Here is a 21,262-nt window from a genome sequence, read left to right as displayed (position 1 = left end):
GCCAGAATATTATTATTTGTATTTTTTTCTACTTTCACAGTTGTTGTGGAGTCAGAAGAACCAGGCATCGCAAGCCTGTCTTCTAAAACTCACAGCTAAATTTAAACCGCAGAGTTTTATTTAATATCACTAAGACAGAATATTTTAGCTGTTTTGGCGTGATGGCATTTAGAATAAAATGTTCTTTCACTTTCTTGTTGCGGAGATTTACACATGTAAATCTCCGCAATTGCTGGGGAAAGCTGTATTTTTAAGAGAAACGGAGTCCTTTGCAGTGGCAGGTTGAAGGGGTTCACTCGATCGCTGCCTGGAAGGCCGGAGGGCTGCGGCGGGGCCGTACAAGGGGCTCGGACACGTTCTCACCTCCGCAGCCCGGCGGGGAGCGACGCCCGACACCCGGCGCTGGGAGCACAGGGCCCGAGCAGGCCCGCGTCGCCATGGCGACAGCGCGGCGCCGCGGCCATGGCGGAGAAGGAGAAGGGCCAGGGTAAGGCCGGGGCCGGGGCTCCTCCCCGGCGCGGTGTGCGGACGGGCCGGGGGCCGGGCCGGGGCCGGCGCCACCGAGTGAGGCCCGCCCGCCTCAGGCCTCGGGCGGGGCGGCGGCGCGGGCAGCCTTGGCCGCGGCTGGGGCCGGGGAGGGCGCACATTCACGCACACAGACACCCATATATACATACTCAAATGCATACATACAAATGTACACACACACGTGCGTTTATGTATGTATGTGTGTGTGTATTGCGGTCTTCGACATCCTCACAAGGGGAAGAGGAGAGGCAGACACTGATATCTTTCCTCTGGTGCCCAGTGACAAGATGGGAGGGAATGGCCCGAAGTAGTGCCAGGGTGGGTTTAGGTTGTGTGTCAGGTTCTTCACCCGGAGGGTGTTTGGGCACTGGAACAGCTCCACAGGGAAGTGGTCACAGCACCAGCCTGGCAGAGCTCAAGAAGTGTTCGGAGGGTGCTCTCAGGCCCTTGGTGTGATCCTGTGCAGGGCCTGGAGTTGGACTCAATAATCCTTGTCATCCCCTCCTGCTCAGCTCATTCTGTGATTTTAGATATGTAAGTGCACATACCTGTTTGTGCACATTGTCATGGATGTGTGTATGTAGGTGCGTGTCTATGAAAGCACACACACGTGCATATTTACACAAACAGAAATACACCCAGTGACTTCCCATCCCATTCACGGGGCCACACCACTCCCTCTACCTCAGGGGCTGCTCTGCAGCACTCCCTGCCACAGCGGGTGCCACCAGCTGCCTGGTGGTGCTGGCAGCCTTATGGTGGGGCTGCCACCACACAGGGTGCGCCCAGGCTGGATGGTGACAAGGCTGATGCCCTTGTCATGGCATGGGGTGGCTCCCAGGGCAGCTGGGATGGCTGAACCTGTTGCTGGCTGATTGTGGCCCCTCACAGTCGTTTCTGGATTCATTGGTCTGTCTCTGCCAGAAAAAAAAGTAATCTGTGCTGCTGATAGCACCATGGCTTATTTTTAGAGGCCACTGTGTTCTACTTTATGAAGTGTTGCCAGAAATTCTAGTTTATAGGCTCGAGGTAATTCCTCCTTCAAGGATATTCAAGTATCATTTCAAGGAAAACATATTTTCTGTAAAGCCCACAATATTGTGACTTCTGAAATCCATCCTTACTGTAACTAAACTTGTGTGTATTGCAATAGTTTGCAAAGTATGGATCATTTAATATTTTTTAGGAAACAATGTATGCAGCAGAAAAGTCTTGTCTAAGTGGTTGCTGTGGATGGTGCTAAATGACTAATTTGATTTTTATAGAAGTATTTCTGGCTGTACTTTGCAACATAGATATCTTGAAGAAATTAAACAGTAAGACATGTAGCTTCCCTGAGAACTGCTCTTAAACTGTTTTATTTTTTTATATTGGTTTTAATTTTTGTTTAGTCTTGTGGAAGCCTATCTTTTGCATCTTTCTAGTGGCACAAATGAAGCTGAGGCACAGTAGCAGAGGCGGATAGAAACTATAGGATAATAGCCTAGAAGTCTGCCAAGCCATCTGAGATGAGGGAAGTAGTACTGGGAAGACTGGCTCCATATATTTTGGGTACCCATATGAATAATATTGAGATTTTGTGCTGTTTTGTCAAGCCACAGCCAGAAACTCTTGGAGAAGGAAGGTCCTGGGGTTTTGATTGCTTGATTCAAGACTTTTAAGGCTTTTTTTTTTTTTTTGTAATTTCAAAATGAGAATACTTTTAAAGAAGTTTGATTATTGTATCACTAAAGACAGACTCTCATGGGGTTTTTTTAATGCTTCATGTTTTTTAACATCCTATAAAATACTATTCCCAGTAAAGTTTTAGATGTCATTTTCTAGAGAATTGTAGTGTCATCCTAAATGACCTTGACCCATAAACTCCATCTCTGGCCCAACCAGTGGATCATGGGAAGTGACATACTGGACTTTAGTTTCTTATCTGTAGGATGAGGGCAATAACTCATGTCACTGGGACGGTAGCTTCTGTCACTCACGAGAATCCCAGCCTGCTATTAGGCAAACCAGTTGTTTATTGCCTTATAAAGGAGCCTCATTACTGTAAACATGGCTGAGGACAGCTAACAGTCAGTGTCTCATTAACAGGGGCAATCCCTTAGGATTAAGTCACTTACACCACTTCAGAGTTGCTATTAGCCTTCCTGCTGATAGCAGTTAGAGGGTTAATTAGGATTCCCTGATTCTGGATTCACATATCCGTTGTGCTTCCCTCCAGCAAGTACTCCACATCTACAGCAAGCTGCAGGTTTAACTTTATGATGCTTCAAAGTAATACCATTAGTTGTATTGTCAAATAATTAGTCCTTAGGGTATTCCTCTCGGTGCTTTGCAGAACTGCAATTCCACCAGCTTTCCTGGAAAGGTTTCCCTTAGGTCCTATTACTTCCAAGTTCAGTCTTCTTCGAAGTTGAAGTGCCTGCTTAAATGTTTTACAGATATACATGATGTACACAAGGAAAAAGAGTGGGAGACCAAATCCTGCTACCTCTTGTACATGTTACTCACATGAGTATTACCCTCTAGCTTATACAAATGTTGCAAATAAAATTTTGGATGTGCATAAATGTTAATGGGACCATGCCCATACTGTATGTAGCTACATGTTTTATGCCTGAATTTATATACCTACATTTGTGCTTTCAATTATGTTTAATGTTTTTTCTCCACATCCATCTGGTTACGCTAGAATATTTGTTTAATCTTTCACTTTTGTACATTTGTCTCTATCTTCCCTCCTATCATTCAGTTTCTTTCCCCTTTTCTGCCACTTAATTCAGTCTGTCTGTTCTTCCATTTGCTCTCAGATACTGTCTTTGTAATTTGACATAACATGTCAGATTTTCTAAGTTTTAATACCTCTGATCTCAATACTGATGTTGCTAGAACCTGAAAGCAAAATGTCAGACTGGTAGTGCCTCAAGTACAACTAGACTGAAGACAAATTATTCTCCATCTGGGATTTAAGAAATCACATGTAAGTACGGAGAAAAAGCTTCAGTGTTCCTGTATCATTATGGAAATATTATGCAATTGATCAGTATTAGAGTTTTTCAAAGACCATATTCTTTGTGCCAGATAGGGCATATTTAAAATTCCATTAATAAGTCATGAATTTTAATCCAAAGAGAAATATATTGAATAGTCTGAGGTGCTGCTTCACCCACTTACACCTGTATGGAACCAAATACTTGGTTGTGGATAGCAGGTGTCCCCAGAAAGTTGCTTGATTCTGCTGTGGAGACCTATGGAGAGTAACAGTTCTGCAAGGATGGTTTTCTCTGGTAAATGATTAGTAGTTGTTCTAGGTAGCAATTTGTAATCAGGCCTCACAAAACCTCTTCACGTCACGGATGAAGACACACTGTCAGGTGGCTCTTGGGAAGGAGTTCTCACTCCTGTTTTAGTATGTAAATACAGTAACAGTGTTTTCAGTATATATGTACATGTATATATATACAGTGTTCGGAATGTATATACATGTCTGCTCTTTGCCTGCCCCAGTTTGCTGCCTGGTGAAATCAGAGATTCTGGAGGTAACATTTGGGGAGAACTAGTTATGCATTCAACTACTACCCTCTTTCAAAGCAGCAGAGTTACGCCTGTATCACCTGCCCTGCTGAATCTTCTCATGCCTGGAAGGAGGATCTAAATCTTCCTGTCCACATCACCTCACCTGGCTTTGCCTGTCTTTTGTATTGCTAGAGATACTGAAAATGTGCTATCGCTGCTCATTCTGTTTTAATGCTTTGAGTCAAAGCTGAGAGAGCCTTGTAGCTGCTGTGAGCACGGTAGACAGTCATAACCATTAATTCTGCTTGGAGCACTCTTAATTAAAATGAAAGTTTCAAACCCGACACAGAAAAGCGCTTAAGCTGTGCACGACTTTGGGGAATCCCACTGAAAGGGATGATACACATGATGTTGAAGCATGAGAGTTCTTTTAAGAACTTCTTATACTGGGGATTTTAAAATGTATTTTTGAGAGTTTTACAAATGAGCATCAGCATTTGAAAGGTACAAAAGCTCTGAATTAAACACAATAAACCTTCAGGCTAAAGTAGTCCATCAGACAAATTATCTCTAGTTTGAAAAGTGGCAGTGTTTAATTTATGGGTAAAAATACAAAATTAGTATGAGCTGTTAAAAATAAGTAGCTTTCATAGGGCTCAAACAAGAAGTATTTCAGCTCTAGAAGAAAATCTGAATATATGAGATTACTTAGGAAATCAGTGTGCAGTTTTATCGCAGTAGAATTTATTGACGAACACTTTGAATATTTTTGTATCCCCTTGTTGACATTGCTGTGAGAAATTACATGAGGAGAAAAGTTTCTAGTCTTGTTAGGCTGTAATGCACCCTGACATCAATCTGATTTATGTTTTAATATTTGTACTTATTTGAGAATGAAACAAAAAATAAACTATGTCAATCTCCCATGACAAACACACATTGTATATCTGAACCTGCTATCTGTACTCCCACAGCAGAAATTGATCTCAAATGGATGTAGAATAGGTAATTGCAGATTGACAGATTTCTTGTTTCCATGGTGCATAAAATGGCAAAAATTTTTCAGTTTGGCTCTACTTCTACCTGATTTAGTGCATAAAAAATTGGATGGTGTGCAAAGAAAGGCTTTAAACTTTTTTGTCTTTTCAACAATGCCAACCAGTGAGCTTGAGAACTCCCACAAATTATCTTTCCAACAATAGTTAACATGCTATTAAGAATTTCCATGTCTACATACTAATTACTCTGAGATCTGTGGTGTTGGGAGGTTTTTTTCCAGCTTAGCAGTACCTGTATTTTGTGTGAGCAGATACTGCTTTGTTGCTATTGGCAATAAAATGTGTTGGGCAAAAGACTGTGGAAAGAAAATGGTCTTTTGGATAACAGAAATGTGACACGAACCTGTTGTCACGGGCAGTGTTTAATCCCCAGCTGGGAGGTGGCCATGCAGACAGGGGTGTTGTTCGCACCAGTGCTCTGCCCTGACCAAATCCTATCATGGGGTTCAGCTGTACTGCTGCTGTTTTCTGCCTTGAGACAATGGCTGAGGTGGGGGAAGAAGCTTAAAATAGCTCCTACACATCTGTGAGGTATCCTGAGGGAAGCAGCAGCTGCAGCAGTGATGTTCCAGCTCAGCCTGTGCAGAGGTGGGCCTTGTTCTCAGCATGGCAGTGACGTGGGAAGTGAATGGGACAGTCAGTGACAGGGCTTGGAGTGCTGCAGAGGTGGCCAGAGAAGCGGCGCTTGCTGATGCCCAGCGGGAAGGTAAAAGTTATCACACAGGGAGGGACTGGAGGTCCCACACCAACCTCAGGACTATGTGCTACCTGATGGGTCTCAGCAGTATTTTTATAAATGGTCTTAAGTTGTCAATGCCCACCTTTAAGAAAATACAGACTCCCAACTTTTTGGAAGTGTATTGTCTTTGCTGTTCAGTGTTGCATAGGTGTGGGTAGGATGTGACAGCCTTATGAATATGAGACTGGAAGGGATTTCTTGAATCCAGCCTAGGGCTGTACAGAGTCATAACCTTCAAAAGCTCTCCATCTTAAAAATGGTAAGGATTATTGTGTCACTGGTGTAAGCTCACAGGAGGTTCTGGTTCAGGATGGTCAGGAAAATTAGAAATAAATTCTGAAGTTCATTTTTGAACAGCTTGTGCACTTCTTTTCCAAGTTTGCTAACTTTTTCCTTCAGCTTAGCCTGCCTGAAATGATGAATGCCAGAAGTGTCTTATTCCCTATTGATGTTAAATGTAGATGTCAGTTGTCAGCTGAAATGCTGTTCAAATTCAGAATATTACTCTTAGGTAAACAGAAAGAAAATTGGAGGTTTGTATTCATTCATGGTATGTAAAGGAAGTGATTTAGCACTGTAAGCGATACTTTCAAGGCAGTGCCTTAAAAACCAAGCAGCTGCAGCAGCAAACCCCTGTAATTCCTTGCCATTTTGTTTCACTCTAACAGTCTTCCTTTGCTTGGGCAAAGACAGAGTAGTTCAGATAGAATTGCAACCAGTCTAGGAACTATTTTTTAAACCCCTTTAAGACACCAAATTGAAGGGTTTTTGGTATATTACATAATAACAGCCTGTATTAAGTCATACTTAAACCCCTCATTCTACCATTATGTTGCAGATTCAAAAGAAGAACATTTACATACTGCTCTGTTCTAGCAGCAGTACTGTGGTACTGCAGTAAAACTTCATAATGTCTAATGTTTAAAATAAATTACTTCTCAAATCCAGTTGATTCTGGTGCCTGGTTCTGGACCGCTTGAGCAATCAGTGTACAAAGGCAGTTCAGGAGGAATATTCAATTTACGAGATATTTGCTGCTGCCACACATGCAATCAAGTGTGCATTGTCAGTGACAAGTGACGTGGTTCCCACAGTTGGGACTGTCCCACATCCTTGGCAGAGCAAGCTGCTTTAGTGGGTCCCACAGCAGCGTGTGCATTGCCACATTTTGGTGGAACTTAGTCTGGTGCATATGTGGGTGTCAGAATTGTCCTTTGCAGCTCTGCCGTCTGCTTGTGGGGCCAGCACTGTGGAGAGTGTAGGAGAAATGGAGCCAGATGACAGATGCCTTCTGTGACTGCACAGCACAGCAGCAGACCTGCGCTCTGCTGGTGTCACAGCCTATGGAAGCTGTTCTTTTTCAGCTGCAGCTGGAGATACAGCAAGACTCAGCATCACCAAGAGAGCTATATATCCTCACAGACTAGGTTGCTGTTGGGGATGAAAGAGGATGTAAGTATGGGCTAGACATAGCTCTTTCATTATATCCCAGGTGTGGCTGAGATCAGGGATATAGAAAAAATTGCAATGAGATTACTGTTTTTGCCAGCTCTGAGCTGCCACACCAGTTCTGGCTGGTGCAACTGCCAGAGTTGTGATTTCAGGGATGTGTGAGACATTCCTAATGGAGATTTATGCTGAATTTATCTCTGCCTTGTGAAAAGGGACACCGCATGCAGCTGGTATTGACTTAAAAAAGTATCACTGTTATTCTTTGCAGGCTAACTATTGTCAAGTGCTGACATTTCTTTCTCTTCACTGAAGGAAGGACAACATCATGAAATATAAGATAATCATTGCATATTACCTATGAATCACAGGTGTGCAGAAAGCAATCCAGATCTCTGCATAGAATGGACTTCCTTGCTTTCTTTGGATGACTGGAGGCATATCACATCTGCTTCAAGATCTTTTGTATTAAAAGGATTTCCCCCATCATTCTGCAAGTTAGTGTGACAAGGCATGTTGTTTCACTGCCCTCAGTTTTGGCTGCTTGCAATAGCAACTGTTTGGCAACTTTTCTGTGGACACCAGGTAGCAGGAAAGCTTTGCAGTTAGAGCTGGACCTGTGCAAATGACCCCAGGTTTTGTGAAGTCAGACTTAGCCGCTAGTTGACTAGCTGCAAAATGAGGCTGTGCTTTGCTGGATGAAATTCAGGTCATAATTGAGACCAATTAGGTCCAATTTGGATACATGATTCTTCTTAAGAGTCCTTATTGGGTGCTGCTTCCAAAGTAATAATCTGCAACAGTTGTGAAGACTGTGAATGAGCAGTGTAGCTATGTCTGACTGCTTGGGAAGACAGGCAGGGCCAGGTCCTGAGAAATGCAGTGGAACATTTCATGCTATGCCTCTATTGTTGCTTTAAAAATGTTACAGCTACTTCTGGCATAAAATGTTTGACAGCTTATCAAATGAAAATGTGTCACTGTAATCCATGAGTCAGGAGCTTTTTCTGTCCTGTAATACCACTGTAACTTTCCCATCCCAGGGTCTTGAGGCCCGTGTCATCAAACTTCCTTTCAAGAAGTGCAAAAAGGCTAAATGGGCTTGAGGAATGTTTCAACATTTGACCAAATACTAGGGTGAAAAAAGAAGAAACTGGCTTTTATGCAAGGTCTCTGCAACAACAAATGCAAAAAGTGTGGGCAAGCAGGCTTGTGTGAAATCTGGGAAGAGAGAAATCCCCAGGGCAAGGGTAGGTGCTGTTGTATTATGAAAGATGCTCAGGAGGACTGCCAAGTGCTTCTGCTATAAGTAATGATGACTCCAGATTCATTCAAGCTCTAAGAGATTATCCCTAATTTTTATTTGAGGTTTGAGCTTACACAGAGCAGCCACTACATGCATTCCTTTAATTTCCCAGTGTTATGTATTCTCCAGAGGGTATAGACAATAAAATGTATGTTATAGTTCACAGCATGACCCTGCACTATTTACAACAGGGGTGAGGTGACAGTGGGTCAGGACACAAGGAATAAGGTGCTTAAGAAGATCAGGTCAGAGCATTAGCTCTCACTGTTGAGTATTTTAGAGCTCAGAAAGATTTTGTACTCATGGTGATAAAAGTCTTTAAGCTGTAGCGACAGGGAAAGGTGCAAGACTGAGCTGTGAAGTGACACAGCAAGGTGCTTGTCACTGGATATGAGCTGTGGTATCCCCAGCAAGGGACCACAGGGGATGGCAGGAGGACCTCAGGTCTGCAGCACTATGGAGCAGGAGCAGAGCAACCATAAATTGCAGTAAATTGGAGCTGGAGAAGGGCTGGGTATTTGCTTGTGCACTTCCTTGCTGCTTAAAGGAGCAAGGAAGTGCACAATAATCACAATAATCTCCCTGCCATCCTGGCTGGTCAAAGCAGAGAGCAGAAAACCTTCCTCTGCAGCTGCATATGTGGGTATCCAACTTGCATTGCATTTTCTGGTGGAAAGGTTTCTGCCCGCTATCACTAGCAAGGTAGTTGATGATGACCTCCACTGGAACATTTTCCCTGTGGATGTAAAAGAAATACTCTAGAATGGCTTAAAAATTACTAATTAGAAAGTGTGTCAGAATGTCTTGCAATTTTAACTGCTAGTGGGCCAACTTTTCTGTTTTTTTTTTCCCCTGGACATGCTGGTAGGTTCAGAACACTTAATCAGCAGGAGAATCTGGAGCTGTAGTCAAGTTCTGCACACTGTAGCTGTAGCCCCAGCCTATACACTTTCAAGAGCTGGTCTAGCCCATCTCAGCTAGGTGCTGCTATAGGCCACTGCCTGGGCTTGTGGCAGCTAAGGAATCCCCGCCAGAGTCTGTCTCATCTTAATTGCTTTGACCTGGAACATGATGCACGCAGCATCCCAGATGCATGGTCATACCAATAAGGCAGCCACTGCACCTCCGTTTCTCCTCTTTGGCAGATGTGGATCTAATGACAAATTCATTCTGTGAAGTGCAAGCAGGGACTCCTTCCATATCATCCTACCAAACAAACAAAACCAAAATCAAACCAAACCAAACCAAAAAACCTTTAACAAAGAACACCCACCCCGCAAAAAAAAAAAAAAAAAAAAAAAGAAAAAAAAGAAAAAAAAATCACTCGCTCCTCAAACCTCAGTGCTTCAGGTTTGAGAAGACTGAACTCCATCATAGTATGGGCAGGTAATATTCCTTGATCATGTCCCAGGATTGCAGGCTTCTCTGCTGATGCTTATGAAGAATGATGGTTCAGTATCTATAGATATATATGCAGATATAGCATGTCTACACAGGTTGCGTACAGTAAAATATCAGGGCATATTTTGCTGAGCTTTTTCAGGAATATTTGAGGTGCATGGATTGATATATACCTGTGGTGCATCTCAGACTAGCTGCCTACAGGGGAATGTTTTTTCCTTGTACTGTAGTTCCCAGGACTGTGTAGATTGAGCTTGCCCTCACCAACAAGGTGCGCAGGAACTCTTTGAGCAGCAGGAAGAAAGGATTTTCTTCCCCTTGCCTGTAGGGCAGGCACATGAAGAGAGTCAAAGATACAGAAAATTATGGTTTGTTGGTTTTCTCCAATATAGAGTCAATTTTGTTTTGGAGCAAGGATCTCTTGAGGAATTTGCAGAGGCAGCAAGGTTATCCCTCATATTTTGCCCTTTTCCATTCTCTGTATTACCTGTAGAAAGCCCAGGCAGTGGTTGTAGTACCACTGGGGCTTCATGCTGACATACTTTGCCCTCTGCATCCCCTGGTTTCTGGAAACACAGAATTGAGAAATGCAGACTGAGGACAGAGGAAGCAAACAGGATCATGGTCAGGACATGGGAGTCAAGTTTAATAGAGCAGCTGTTGAAGGTATTATAACATAATGACTCAGGGCAGAAAGGTATCAAGGACTGAGGCTACAGAGTGATCTCAGTGAACTGCTATGGGCCCAGTCTGCCCAGCACAAACCAGGGAAAATAATGGCATCTTGCAGGAGCAGCCAGAAGTGATATCATTAAAGTGGGCTTGATAACCAACAAGAACGTGTACCATGAGGGAAAGAAATATTTTTCCTGCTGCTGAACAGTTGTGTCTGATTCAGAAGGGAGAGCAGTAGACAGGATTGTCCATGACTCCAGCACCTTTGCATGGAGAGATAACTGGGACAATAACTTTGTCAATGGTGGATATTCCCTTTCAAATCAGTGACATTTTAGTATGAACTGTGTTTAGGGGTAGTGTGAACTATGAGTTTAAACACCTTTGGAAATTCTAGGTGATGGAAGATGCTGAATATGTCTTCATTCTCTACTTGATGTGGCATTCTTCATGTTCTCGTTTGTTCTATGTTACAGTGTCAAGTAGTTTAAGAATTTTTTTAGCAACTAGAAGCTTGACTGCTTATCAAGGCAGCAATAGTTTCTACACTTTGTTTCTCAGCAGTTGAATGAGTTGTTAATTGCCCTATTAATTTTGTTCCTTTTGGTTCCCACATGTATTGAAACATCTGAATCTGTGGTAGATTAGAATACAGTGGCATTTGAAATGCCATCTACTGAACAGTCAAAACCCAGGGTAATATACAGAATGTCTTGTTTCATTAGGTAAAAAAGTTACTGACTGGCAACTTGTAACTTCAGTAGTGGCTGCCAGCTGACTAGCACAAACCAGATATATTTTACAAATTGATGTATTATTGCATTTTTAAATGTCAAGGTTGAAATGCACAGTTGCTTTATAATGCTTTAATGAATTTGTATACTTCTAAAGGAAGTAAAGATATTTCCATTGCGCTTCAACTGAACTCTTAATTTTTTATTGCTATCAAAATTCTATAAAATAATTTCATTTTTGTAGCCAAAACTAGAGTCAAGATAGTGCTTTCTTTTTACATCACTATTTTTCCCATGTTACAATTATCTTATGTGAAGGAAAAATTATCTTATGAAAGGAAAAATTGTGTTTAATATTTTTCTCTCAGAATACGAAGTAGCTTTTGCAATTAATTTTTCTACAGCCTTCATCAAACTGACAGCCTGTATTTTAATATCAAACATCAAATTATTTATCAGATTTTTTTGAAAGTCTTTGCTGTTGGAGGCTTTTTTTTACTGTTGTTCACACTAGGTGCCATGGGGCTGTGCAAAGATCATTCTGGTTACTCCACTCTGAAGGTTCTGTTCTGTCTATCTATTTTTAAATGTAGTCCCTTTATTTTTTTTTTCTCTGTAAGTTTTCCATAAGGCAGTTTTTGTGGTGGAAACAACCAGGTTACTTTTTGGCTCTCACTTGTACTGCCATTAGGGGAAGAGGTGTGACAACAGCGTGAGGTGATGCTCTTGCTCCAAGGTTGCTCTCATTCACAGTGATGGGTGCAGGAGTTTCATTTTGTTGATTCACACTGGTGATGGGCTTTGTTTCTCATCTGGATACCACATGGTGTATGCTGTGACAAACATAAGCAATGGGGAGCAATGACCTGGCTTGTTCTCAACAATTCTGAAAAACATGAAAGAAAAAACTTTTGCTGTTCTTGAGATTTCATTTCTGCATTTGCATTTTTAGGAATGCTTGAAAGTGACCTCTGTGTAAACCATTTAAGCTTTTTTTTTTTTTTCACACAGACTAAAATTCAGATTGCCTGAGTATAATCTGTGATAACATGGGATGCTTCTTTTGTTGGAGAGAAAGCATTATCCCTCTCCTGAGTCTGCAGGCCGTAGCTCGCATCCCCAGGCTGGAGTAGGTGATACAGGCAGTGAAGACACCAGCTTGGTCAATTCTTGGGAACTGATATATATGAAATTTCACAAAGCTGTGTATATTACTCTTCACCTAATCCAAAATGTCTAAACTCAGGTGACATATTTCCCATTGTTGCCATCAATATTTTGAATCAATATGTTTTCTTTAGATTGCTACTCAGGAATATGTTTACCCCTTCTTTGGAGGAATCAAGCTCCATAAACCTCTTGTTTTTCCTCAAATTCTTCTTGATTTGTCTTTTTAGAATGCAGACTCTTCAGTGATAACATTTCTTAATTACTTAATTATGTATCACAAGACACAGTGAAACAACGTTGTGTATTCTGCAAGCTTGCAGCTTAATCCTATTGTTCCTTTCTTTTCTGATACCTAATATATTGATATCATACATGCTACTGCAGATACAGAGCAGAGAAGACAATATTTCTCTTACCTTGATATTTTTAGAGCATGGCATACAATTGCTGGTTCAGCATATTAGGCTGACTGTACATTTAGCTTTGTCTGAGAAGGAATTGAGAAGGTCACTAGGAAAAAACTTAATACATGCCTTTTCCTCTACAGAGCAGAAGGATCTTACCAATAAGTCAGATTCAAGTGGCCTCAGGATGGTTTTCCCCATAATCCTGTTCCTCAGTGATTTCCTTAAAATAACATTAGTAAAATGCTGTAAGGTTTTCTTCTTTGTGGTGGGGCAAGATTTTTGAGTTATTTTTATGTCAGCCAAGCTCCCCACACTTCATATGAACTCAACCCAAATGTTTGAGGCAGAATGCTGATATCATCAACAATAATTCATGTTATGAAACCACACTGGCTTTTTCTTTTTATTCTGGAGACACAATGTCTTGATAAAACTGATGAGCTTATTTGAGAATGTTTGAGAAGTCACCTATACAGGTGGTGTTGAGTGTTGTGAGAGCTGTTGAATATCTTGACTGAGGTGATGGTCCAGTTAAAACTTGGTTAAAAGCCTGATAGATCTCATAAGAGCTCATTGATAACCTCCTCAAAGTTTGCATTGTGAAGTCTCTTAAGTCTCTTGCTGTTTTTATTCTTTATATTTGAGGAAATATATATGGTACCTTTCTTCTCAATAAACCTTCTGTCAGTTTTGGAGGTATTTTATGTTTCTGTTTAAACCCCCCCCCCCCCCCCAATTCTTATGCCCCTATTTCCATTTGTGGTTTTGGGATGGATTCTGGGAGAGGTCATGTGAAACAGTGTCTGCAAACATCAAAGGATCAAAGGCAAATCTTTTTTGGTTTTTAGTTTGTCTCTTTCATCCTAAAAGCATGCCAAGAGTGGTCATAGGAGTGTTATGGAAGTGTTGGAATAGAGTGGAGAGGGTGGTTAAAAACAATAAGTTGCTTCTGTGAGCAGAAATAGACTGCTGACAGAAGTTGAGTGCAAATTGCAGTGGGTTTAAAGGTGCTCATCTTTTCATGTGGCTGCCTGCACAATCACATCCTCTCCATTACCTTCTTAAAAATGTTCTTTTTTCTTCATGATAGTCTTTGTATCTCATTCTCAGTTCAGCTGACAGGACCAAGGTTGCTGTCTACTTTTTTGGCTGAAATAATGGCTAGTGGAAAAGAGAAGGAATGGTGCTGGAGTATAAAGCCACTGATAAGATTTTGTACTTCCAGCTGATAAGCCCTAGTAACAGGATGGGGAAATCTACAAAATAGCTGTTGATAACAGCACTTTAAATAACACTGGAATAACAGCATGTAAATGAGTCTGAAACTGTCACTGAGTTGGGGTTGCCTGGTTGTGTCCCTTGTCCCTTCAGACTGACAAGTTCCACAAAGCAGGCCCACATGAAAAAGGATTCCTGTTGGCAGAGACCTCATGGGTTTCCTCACACCTGCCTATAGCCACAGCATAATACTATGGAAAGAGGATGGGGTAATTAATAATTAATAAGATATCCATATGCATATAGGAGCTTAAATATAAAATTGACAATATTTATTAAAATGCACCTAAATGAATGTTTATAAAGATGTTTATAATGTTCCAGGTGTGTGCAGTAACACTAAGTAATAAAATCAAGCCCACTGGTACTTCTACAAATCAACCCTTAATTTTACTTTTTAAAGTAGCATAAAAAGAGTTTAAAAGTGTTTCATAGTGTGTGTAAATAGGTTCATCAAGATGCATTGGAACTAAATCTTTTCCCATGAGCAACAGACAGATGCTGCTCCCCAGCATTTATGTGGTTATTTAATGCTGGACTACCTCTTATGATTGCTCATTTTTTCTCTTTGAAAGGGTTAGCTTTCTGAACCATCAGAGCAACTGGCCCCTAGGAAGAAAGCAAGCTAATACATTAAGTGAATGGTAGAATCTAGCAAATTGTATCAACTAGAAATTCCTTTTAAAAATTCTCATTACTCAAGAGTCTGGCAGAGCCACATCTAACTAAGTGGTTTCTGTTCCCTACAAAGGCTGAAAGTGTGGTTTTTGAGGAAGAAATGTCACAACTGAAGCAGGTATTCTTCTTAAGGGCTGGCTTCAAATGGGCCTCAGAGTGCTGGGGAACAGTCTGGACAAGCTGAAGAGGGACAATTCACTCTGCAAAAACCATAAGAATTGACTTGGGAGTCCCAGCTCTCTGTCGGTCTTACTTAACTGGCAGTATTGAGAGTTTTATCTAGTTCACACGAAACAAAAGATAGCATAGCAAAGAAAACTTGATAGTGAATACATTTTCGGTTAATGTATCTCAGAAACAGATTTTGAGACATTTTTTCTTCTTATTGCATATGTGGTAGAAAAATAAATTAGGATTGGACAACATTGACAAGTATCTCAAGCATTTTAACAGCATAAAAATGGAAATAATACATCATACCTACAGGATTTCTTTGAGGGAATAAATAGATGTAGCTATTGGAATCCTTTTTGGCATGCTTTATTTCATTGTTTATTTAAGCCATTACAGGAAGTGAGATAATTCCATCCTTGACACCATATATTGTTTTTCTAGTTAGTAGAATAAGTGAGTGAAATCTTTTTCTGTCAGAATGTAGGTATTTCTGTTCTGAAAAACTGCTAGAACATTGTCCATGAAACTTTCATTGATCTACTCATGGTGGAGAGTCTGCTTGTACAGAATGATTTCAGTACATTAAAGCACCACATCCACTGAGTTAACTGTGTGTCTGATCTCTTGATGCCCCTCTTGAATAGATAGTTTTAAAACTTTACCCATTTTTTATCCTAGAGTTGGAATTCGTGTACTTTTCCCTCACAAAGAGAAGTTTAGAGTGAATTGTAGAATTTTTCAGATAAACGGCTTTGCCAGCCTGAACTATGTTGAACATCTATGGCTTTCCTTCCTGGAGGGAAGACAAGAAATTTAGCCAGTAGCTTATTACATGTTTACTCATCTCACAGAGAGTCTTTGAGAGGACAACAGTATATTATGTTTTCTTTAGGGATATGGCTCTTAGTCACAACTTCCTCTCAGTTCTTGGAAGAAATATAGATTAGCTGGTACCTAGGTTAAATCAAGTTCATCTCATTTCAGGACTTTTCTTTATCAGGCCTCTTCAGAAGGTAAGATTAAAGTATACTGTCTCCATGGAAAAAAGCTTGGAAAGGCTGGATGCCTACAGAGTACCAGCACTTAAAATCTCTCCCTGCCTTCTCTTGGCTAATTTTTATTTCTGTGGAAGTCTCATACATCATGCCAAAAATATACAGCTATAAATATTCCTTCAATGTTTTTCTATTGCAAGTTGTAGTATACAATTGAAGTGCCTGACATCAAGAACTAAACTCTGAGTCTACATGGGAGACACGATGCAAGACTCTTTGAAATAACCAATAAACAAAACCCCATCAAATTTAGTACTTTGATAGTCTAGGGACTTTTCCACAAGGAATCAGGTCCACTTAGATTTAACTAGGGAGTTTGGTTTTTTTTAGTAATTAAATGTGGATTTTACTGGCACATAGGCAGAGAAAAGGTAGGCATTATTGTCAGACTGTGAAAAGAATACAGTTTGTCCTGTGCCTGGGGACTGCATGGGGCTCCTCATCCTCAGTGAGCTCCAGTCTCCATCCATCACACACATACCTGCCTATGCTTCCATCAGGGGCATAAAGTCAGGGAGAGGAATACAGGATATGTTCCTACTTATCTTCTCTTTGTGTATCCTCTGGGGACTTCAGTGCCAAATACAGATGGAAAGCAGCAGGCAGCTGTAGCTCTGTGAGGGGATGCACCTCTCTTCTACTTGCAGAAGAGGTTCCTTATACCTGGGTCAATCCACTACTGTATTGAAGTGCTTGTAGCCTATGATGGGCTGGCCTTGGCAAGCTGCCAGGCACCCTAGGCAGCCTCTCTCTGCCCTCCTCAACTGCACAGGAGGAAAAACACAATGAAAAAGCTCATGGGTTCAGATAAAGAGACGGAGTTCACAAAGCCAATGTATCATTCATCTATGTCCAGTTCTGTTACCCTTTGTCAGCAAAATGACATTTCTGTCATGAGGGCAAGAAAGCAAATGAAAAAACTGAATGCACACTACAGCCCCAGGGGTTCCCAAACTATTGGGATTACAGAAAACTAGGTATGAATTTATTATGCCTGTAGAAAACAGATCTGGTGACTTAATGTTGGCCTGAGCTGCTCAACTGCACTTAACACCACATCAGCTAAAGAAGGAAATGTATTGTCTACTAGAGGAGAGCTTTGTTTTACTTATTCTATTGAAAATACAGAAGACAGGTATGAAAATGAGAAAACAAGTGTCCCTCATACCAATCTCAGTTTGGCTGTCATTCAGATTTTCTCTCTGGAATCTCTGTGGAGGCTTGGGGGCTAGCTTAAGAAATGCTGCCTCCTGGGAGCTGGTTTGCAAAACAGAGTTTTGGTCTGTGTTTAGACACAGGGACCAATAAGTCAACTTCATGTCACTTTGCTTCCTATATTCTGTCATTTGGAGTCAAACTAATAAATTGTCTACCAGTTCACTATCTTTTTTTACCCTGGCTTTCTTGCCAGGGAGATTTCCTTTTGAGATAGACCCATTCCCCTCCTTCTATTTTTTTCTTCAGAATTTATTTCCTGGTTCTTAGCTTGCCCCAAGAATGCAATTTCTGGCTTATGTGAGATATAGCTGTGATAACTTGTGGTTCTTTTTTCCCCATTCTTTGAGACTGAGATACAAAAAGCAACTGCAGCAAATTACTCCTTCTCCTTTGCTGAGATTGTCCTTCCTCTCCAAACTCTTGCTATGAATTATTTACCATGAGCCATATTCACTGTGCACATATCTTATACATCTTATCTCTTTATCCTTGGTTCTCAGCTTTTCGTACATTATGACTAACTGAGTGGACATGAGAGCACTTATGTTTTCCTGGATGCAGGAGCCTGGATGAAGTGATTCAGCCCCATCTCAGGGCAAGCATGGGCCAATGTTTGCTTTGCTCCTTCTGCTGGGCCAGTGGCAGCCAGGAAGGGCTCAGGCTTGTGGTCTAGAGCGAGCTGTGGCACACTCTGGGCAGGGTCCACACCTGGGCAGCTGTGTGTTCATACAGCTGAAGCATACCATTGCCAGCAGACTTGATGTAGCTGCAGAGCCATAGCAAGGCAATATTACTAATATAAATGACAGATCCTGCATTTAGAATGGAGGTTTCTTCATAACTTTTGCTTTTTCACAGTACCTTTCCTGTCTGCTCTTTATCAGTTTTGGTGTTTCTGCTGTCATAAGTCTCAAATTGGAAATATATTAGTTGTAACAGCTCAGTGAATTATTCTTTTTCTTATGTTTCTTTTTGCAGATGTCCTAGTAGCTGAAATTGAGAAAAAGATTACAGAAGCTTTTGAGGTGTTTGACCGTGAATCCAATAAAACTGTGGATGTCAGGTTTGTAAATATATTCACAAATATATTACAGAATCCCAATAGAGATAAACAGTTCCCTAAACTGCCATCTGCTTTACCAGAAAATGTAATAGAAACAGTTCTTTTGGCCCTGTTTGGACAAGTATGTTTGTAGTGGGTTGACCTTGGATGGATGCCTAAAAATTCCTGGATGCTTTTAATTCTGGTATTTTTAAAGTTTGAATATTTGACAGTGCTACTTGAACTTAATTTTAACATAAACATTCATATCCATATAACTTATGTTATAAAATGCATAAATCTCATATTTATGTCTCAGAGAGTAGGTTCTGAGGTTATAAGCTGTTGTCATGAAAGTTTACTGGAGTAGTTTTTCATATTTATAATTACTCTGTCCAAAAGAATATCCTATTAATTATAAATCAGTTATTGAGTAGAAATGCTACAAGGAAGTGTGAGAACTGGTGAAATTGTTGTCATTAGACATTCTGCATGAAGACAAATTGAAAAACATATTTAAATGTTCCAAATAGCTTTTCTACATTACAGAGAGGAAAGGGAGGTGCCAAATATTTATGTGATGGTTGTAGCAATGCATGCTTACTAATAACTCTAAAGTTAAGAAATTGTAGGTATTTCATAGAAGTAATGCTTTTTCAGCTATACCGGATGGGGAGAATATCAGGATATGTCTCCATACTCAGTATAGTTGCTGTTCCCTAGCCCTTAGGACTCTGCAGGGGAGAGTGATCTCTTAAATCTCTTGGTCTCATCAGGGGGGAGCCTGATGCCTGGGGCTGGGGTTGTCCCAGTGCCCCCTGGTGCCCTGCTCCTGGCTGGGCAGTAGGATGGGCCCTGGCTGCCTGGCCCGGGGCAGAGCCCCCACCAGTACCACCCCCAGCCCTCACTGCATCATGGCATTGTTTGGCACTCACTGCTTGTTTTTTTGCCAGTTACATCTGCAGTCTTGGCTAAACAGCTCTAGAACTTTCTCCACTTCTCACTCCATTATATATGGATATACAGCTTGGGAGCATGTTACAACAATGAAATGATACAAGTGGACTCTTTTAAAAATGTATTCATTCAGACAGGGGACATCCAAAAGTCTATTTAATGTAGTAAATGCACGATTTCACATTATTTTTTTTGTAGTACAGATACAGACAATGAACAAAAACTTATTGTCTACTTATTTCCAGGTTCATATTGCAGGGGTGTATCACAAATGAGATTATTAATGGCTGATTATCTTGTATCAGAAGGTGGCAGCACAGCACAATTCTTAACCACAATTGTAGCTGTATCAGTATTAATGCCTGAAATATCAGATATCGGTGAAGAATGAAAAATGATACTGGTTTGACAGGACAACATTGGTATTCCTTGACTCCTAGTACAAACTAGTAACAAATTAAGCATGAGGAAGATGGTATTTTTTCATGCATATTTCATGTCCCTCAGCCAAGGCCTTTTGTGATATTGCAGATTTTGTCATTGAAAGTGTTATATGCAATGTGAAAACCATGACCCAAAATTTTCATTGCATCTGTGTTACAAAACTTGTATGATCATAACCTTGATTTTAACAATCATTTTTGTATTCTACACTACACAGCAGAAACTGCAGCTGCTGAACAAAGTGAGAGAAAGGGTCTGGGAGCAAAATAATTTCCTATCAGGTCCTTTAAACTCCATGTTATTACCAAATGGGTCCTGACTTTTTTTACCAGAAGCACTTCAAGCAACATACTCGTGCTGGCATGCAGGCAGACTGCCAGATAGAGCATCCAGCAGTGCCAGGTTTTGCAGACTCTTCTAGGGTCTGACTTACCTCAGTCACATCACAGTTCTGCTGGGTGTGAGTGAAGTGAGGCAGGAGGATGATGGCAGCATTCCCATCCCTGGCAGTCTGTGAGATCAGAAATAGTGTGGGACAACAAGGAGGCAGGATTTGTGTTGGATGTGGCTCTGGTGGAGGCAGGGAATAGTTACAAGTAGCTGGAAAATACGAGGGAGTGCAGGAGTGAGAACAACAAATGCAATATTATACATACTAGAAGTGTGATGCATGGATAAGGATTATGTCTAAATGAGTGACCTCCCTGAGGCCATTGGCCATTCACACCCAGAGGAGCAGGGTCATTTGAGTAGATGATTTCATTTCAGAACACATGGATGCGTGGCATTGGGTTTTGCTCTGTGACTGGCTTTGTGCAGCCAGCCTTTTTCTCCCTTTTGTCTATTGTAGTGCTTTTCACATGTTTTTAGTCAGAAGGGGAACTCCTTGGGACCTGTCTGAGGAGGTCATAGACTTATACATATAATTTTACATATGCTTGGTATGCTGCATTCAGGGCCTTACTGTTGTAAGAAAATTTTACAATGATCATTCCTCCTTATACCTACCATTTTTATTAAGAAATCTGATTTTTGCACAAAATGTAAAAAATTTACCACTGGTCAAGATTGAAGGAACCACAGAGGTTCGGCTCATGGGAACCACCAGCACTGGGAATAGATACTCAAATGTGCTTAAATTTCTGTGTTGTTGAATTGAATTTTAAGTCACAAGCTATAGTAATGCTTCTGTTGTTTTGTTTTTAATCATACCATAAGTCTCATTAAAGCTTTATTACAGCCTTACAATAATTTTGTTTCTAGTCTGTGACATTGTTCATCTTAGACTACTTTGAGGCATTGCCAGTTTGGTCGGAATTTTATTTAGAGCCTCAGAACAGCTGCACCAGGTTCAGCAGTAAATGCAAGCTATGAATATATTTACAGCATAAACTGAGTGGTGATAAGCCACTTCGTTGCTCTTTTTGACTCTCTGA

General features: G+C 40.9%; 1 protein-coding gene across 1 annotated transcript in view; it reads left to right on the top strand.

Moving 5' to 3' along the window:
- The first annotated feature begins 411 nt into the window (after positions 1–411).
- Positions 412–21,262, top strand: part of EFCAB2 (EF-hand calcium binding domain 2) — a 27,629-nt gene continuing 6,778 nt past the window's right edge. The window contains exons 1-2 of the mRNA XM_050971878.1: positions 412–487; positions 18,362–18,567. Coding sequence (XP_050827835.1) covers positions 463–487; positions 18,362–18,567 — 231 coding nt within the window. The 5' untranslated portion in view covers positions 412–462. The remainder of the gene's footprint in view (positions 488–18,361; positions 18,568–21,262) is intronic.

The sequence above is a fragment of the Serinus canaria genome, chromosome 3, assembly GCF_022539315.1.
Source record: "Serinus canaria isolate serCan28SL12 chromosome 3, serCan2020, whole genome shotgun sequence".
NCBI classification, from domain to species: Eukaryota; Metazoa; Chordata; class Aves; order Passeriformes; family Fringillidae; genus Serinus; species Serinus canaria.
This window is presented reverse-complemented; position numbering and strand designations above follow the sequence as displayed.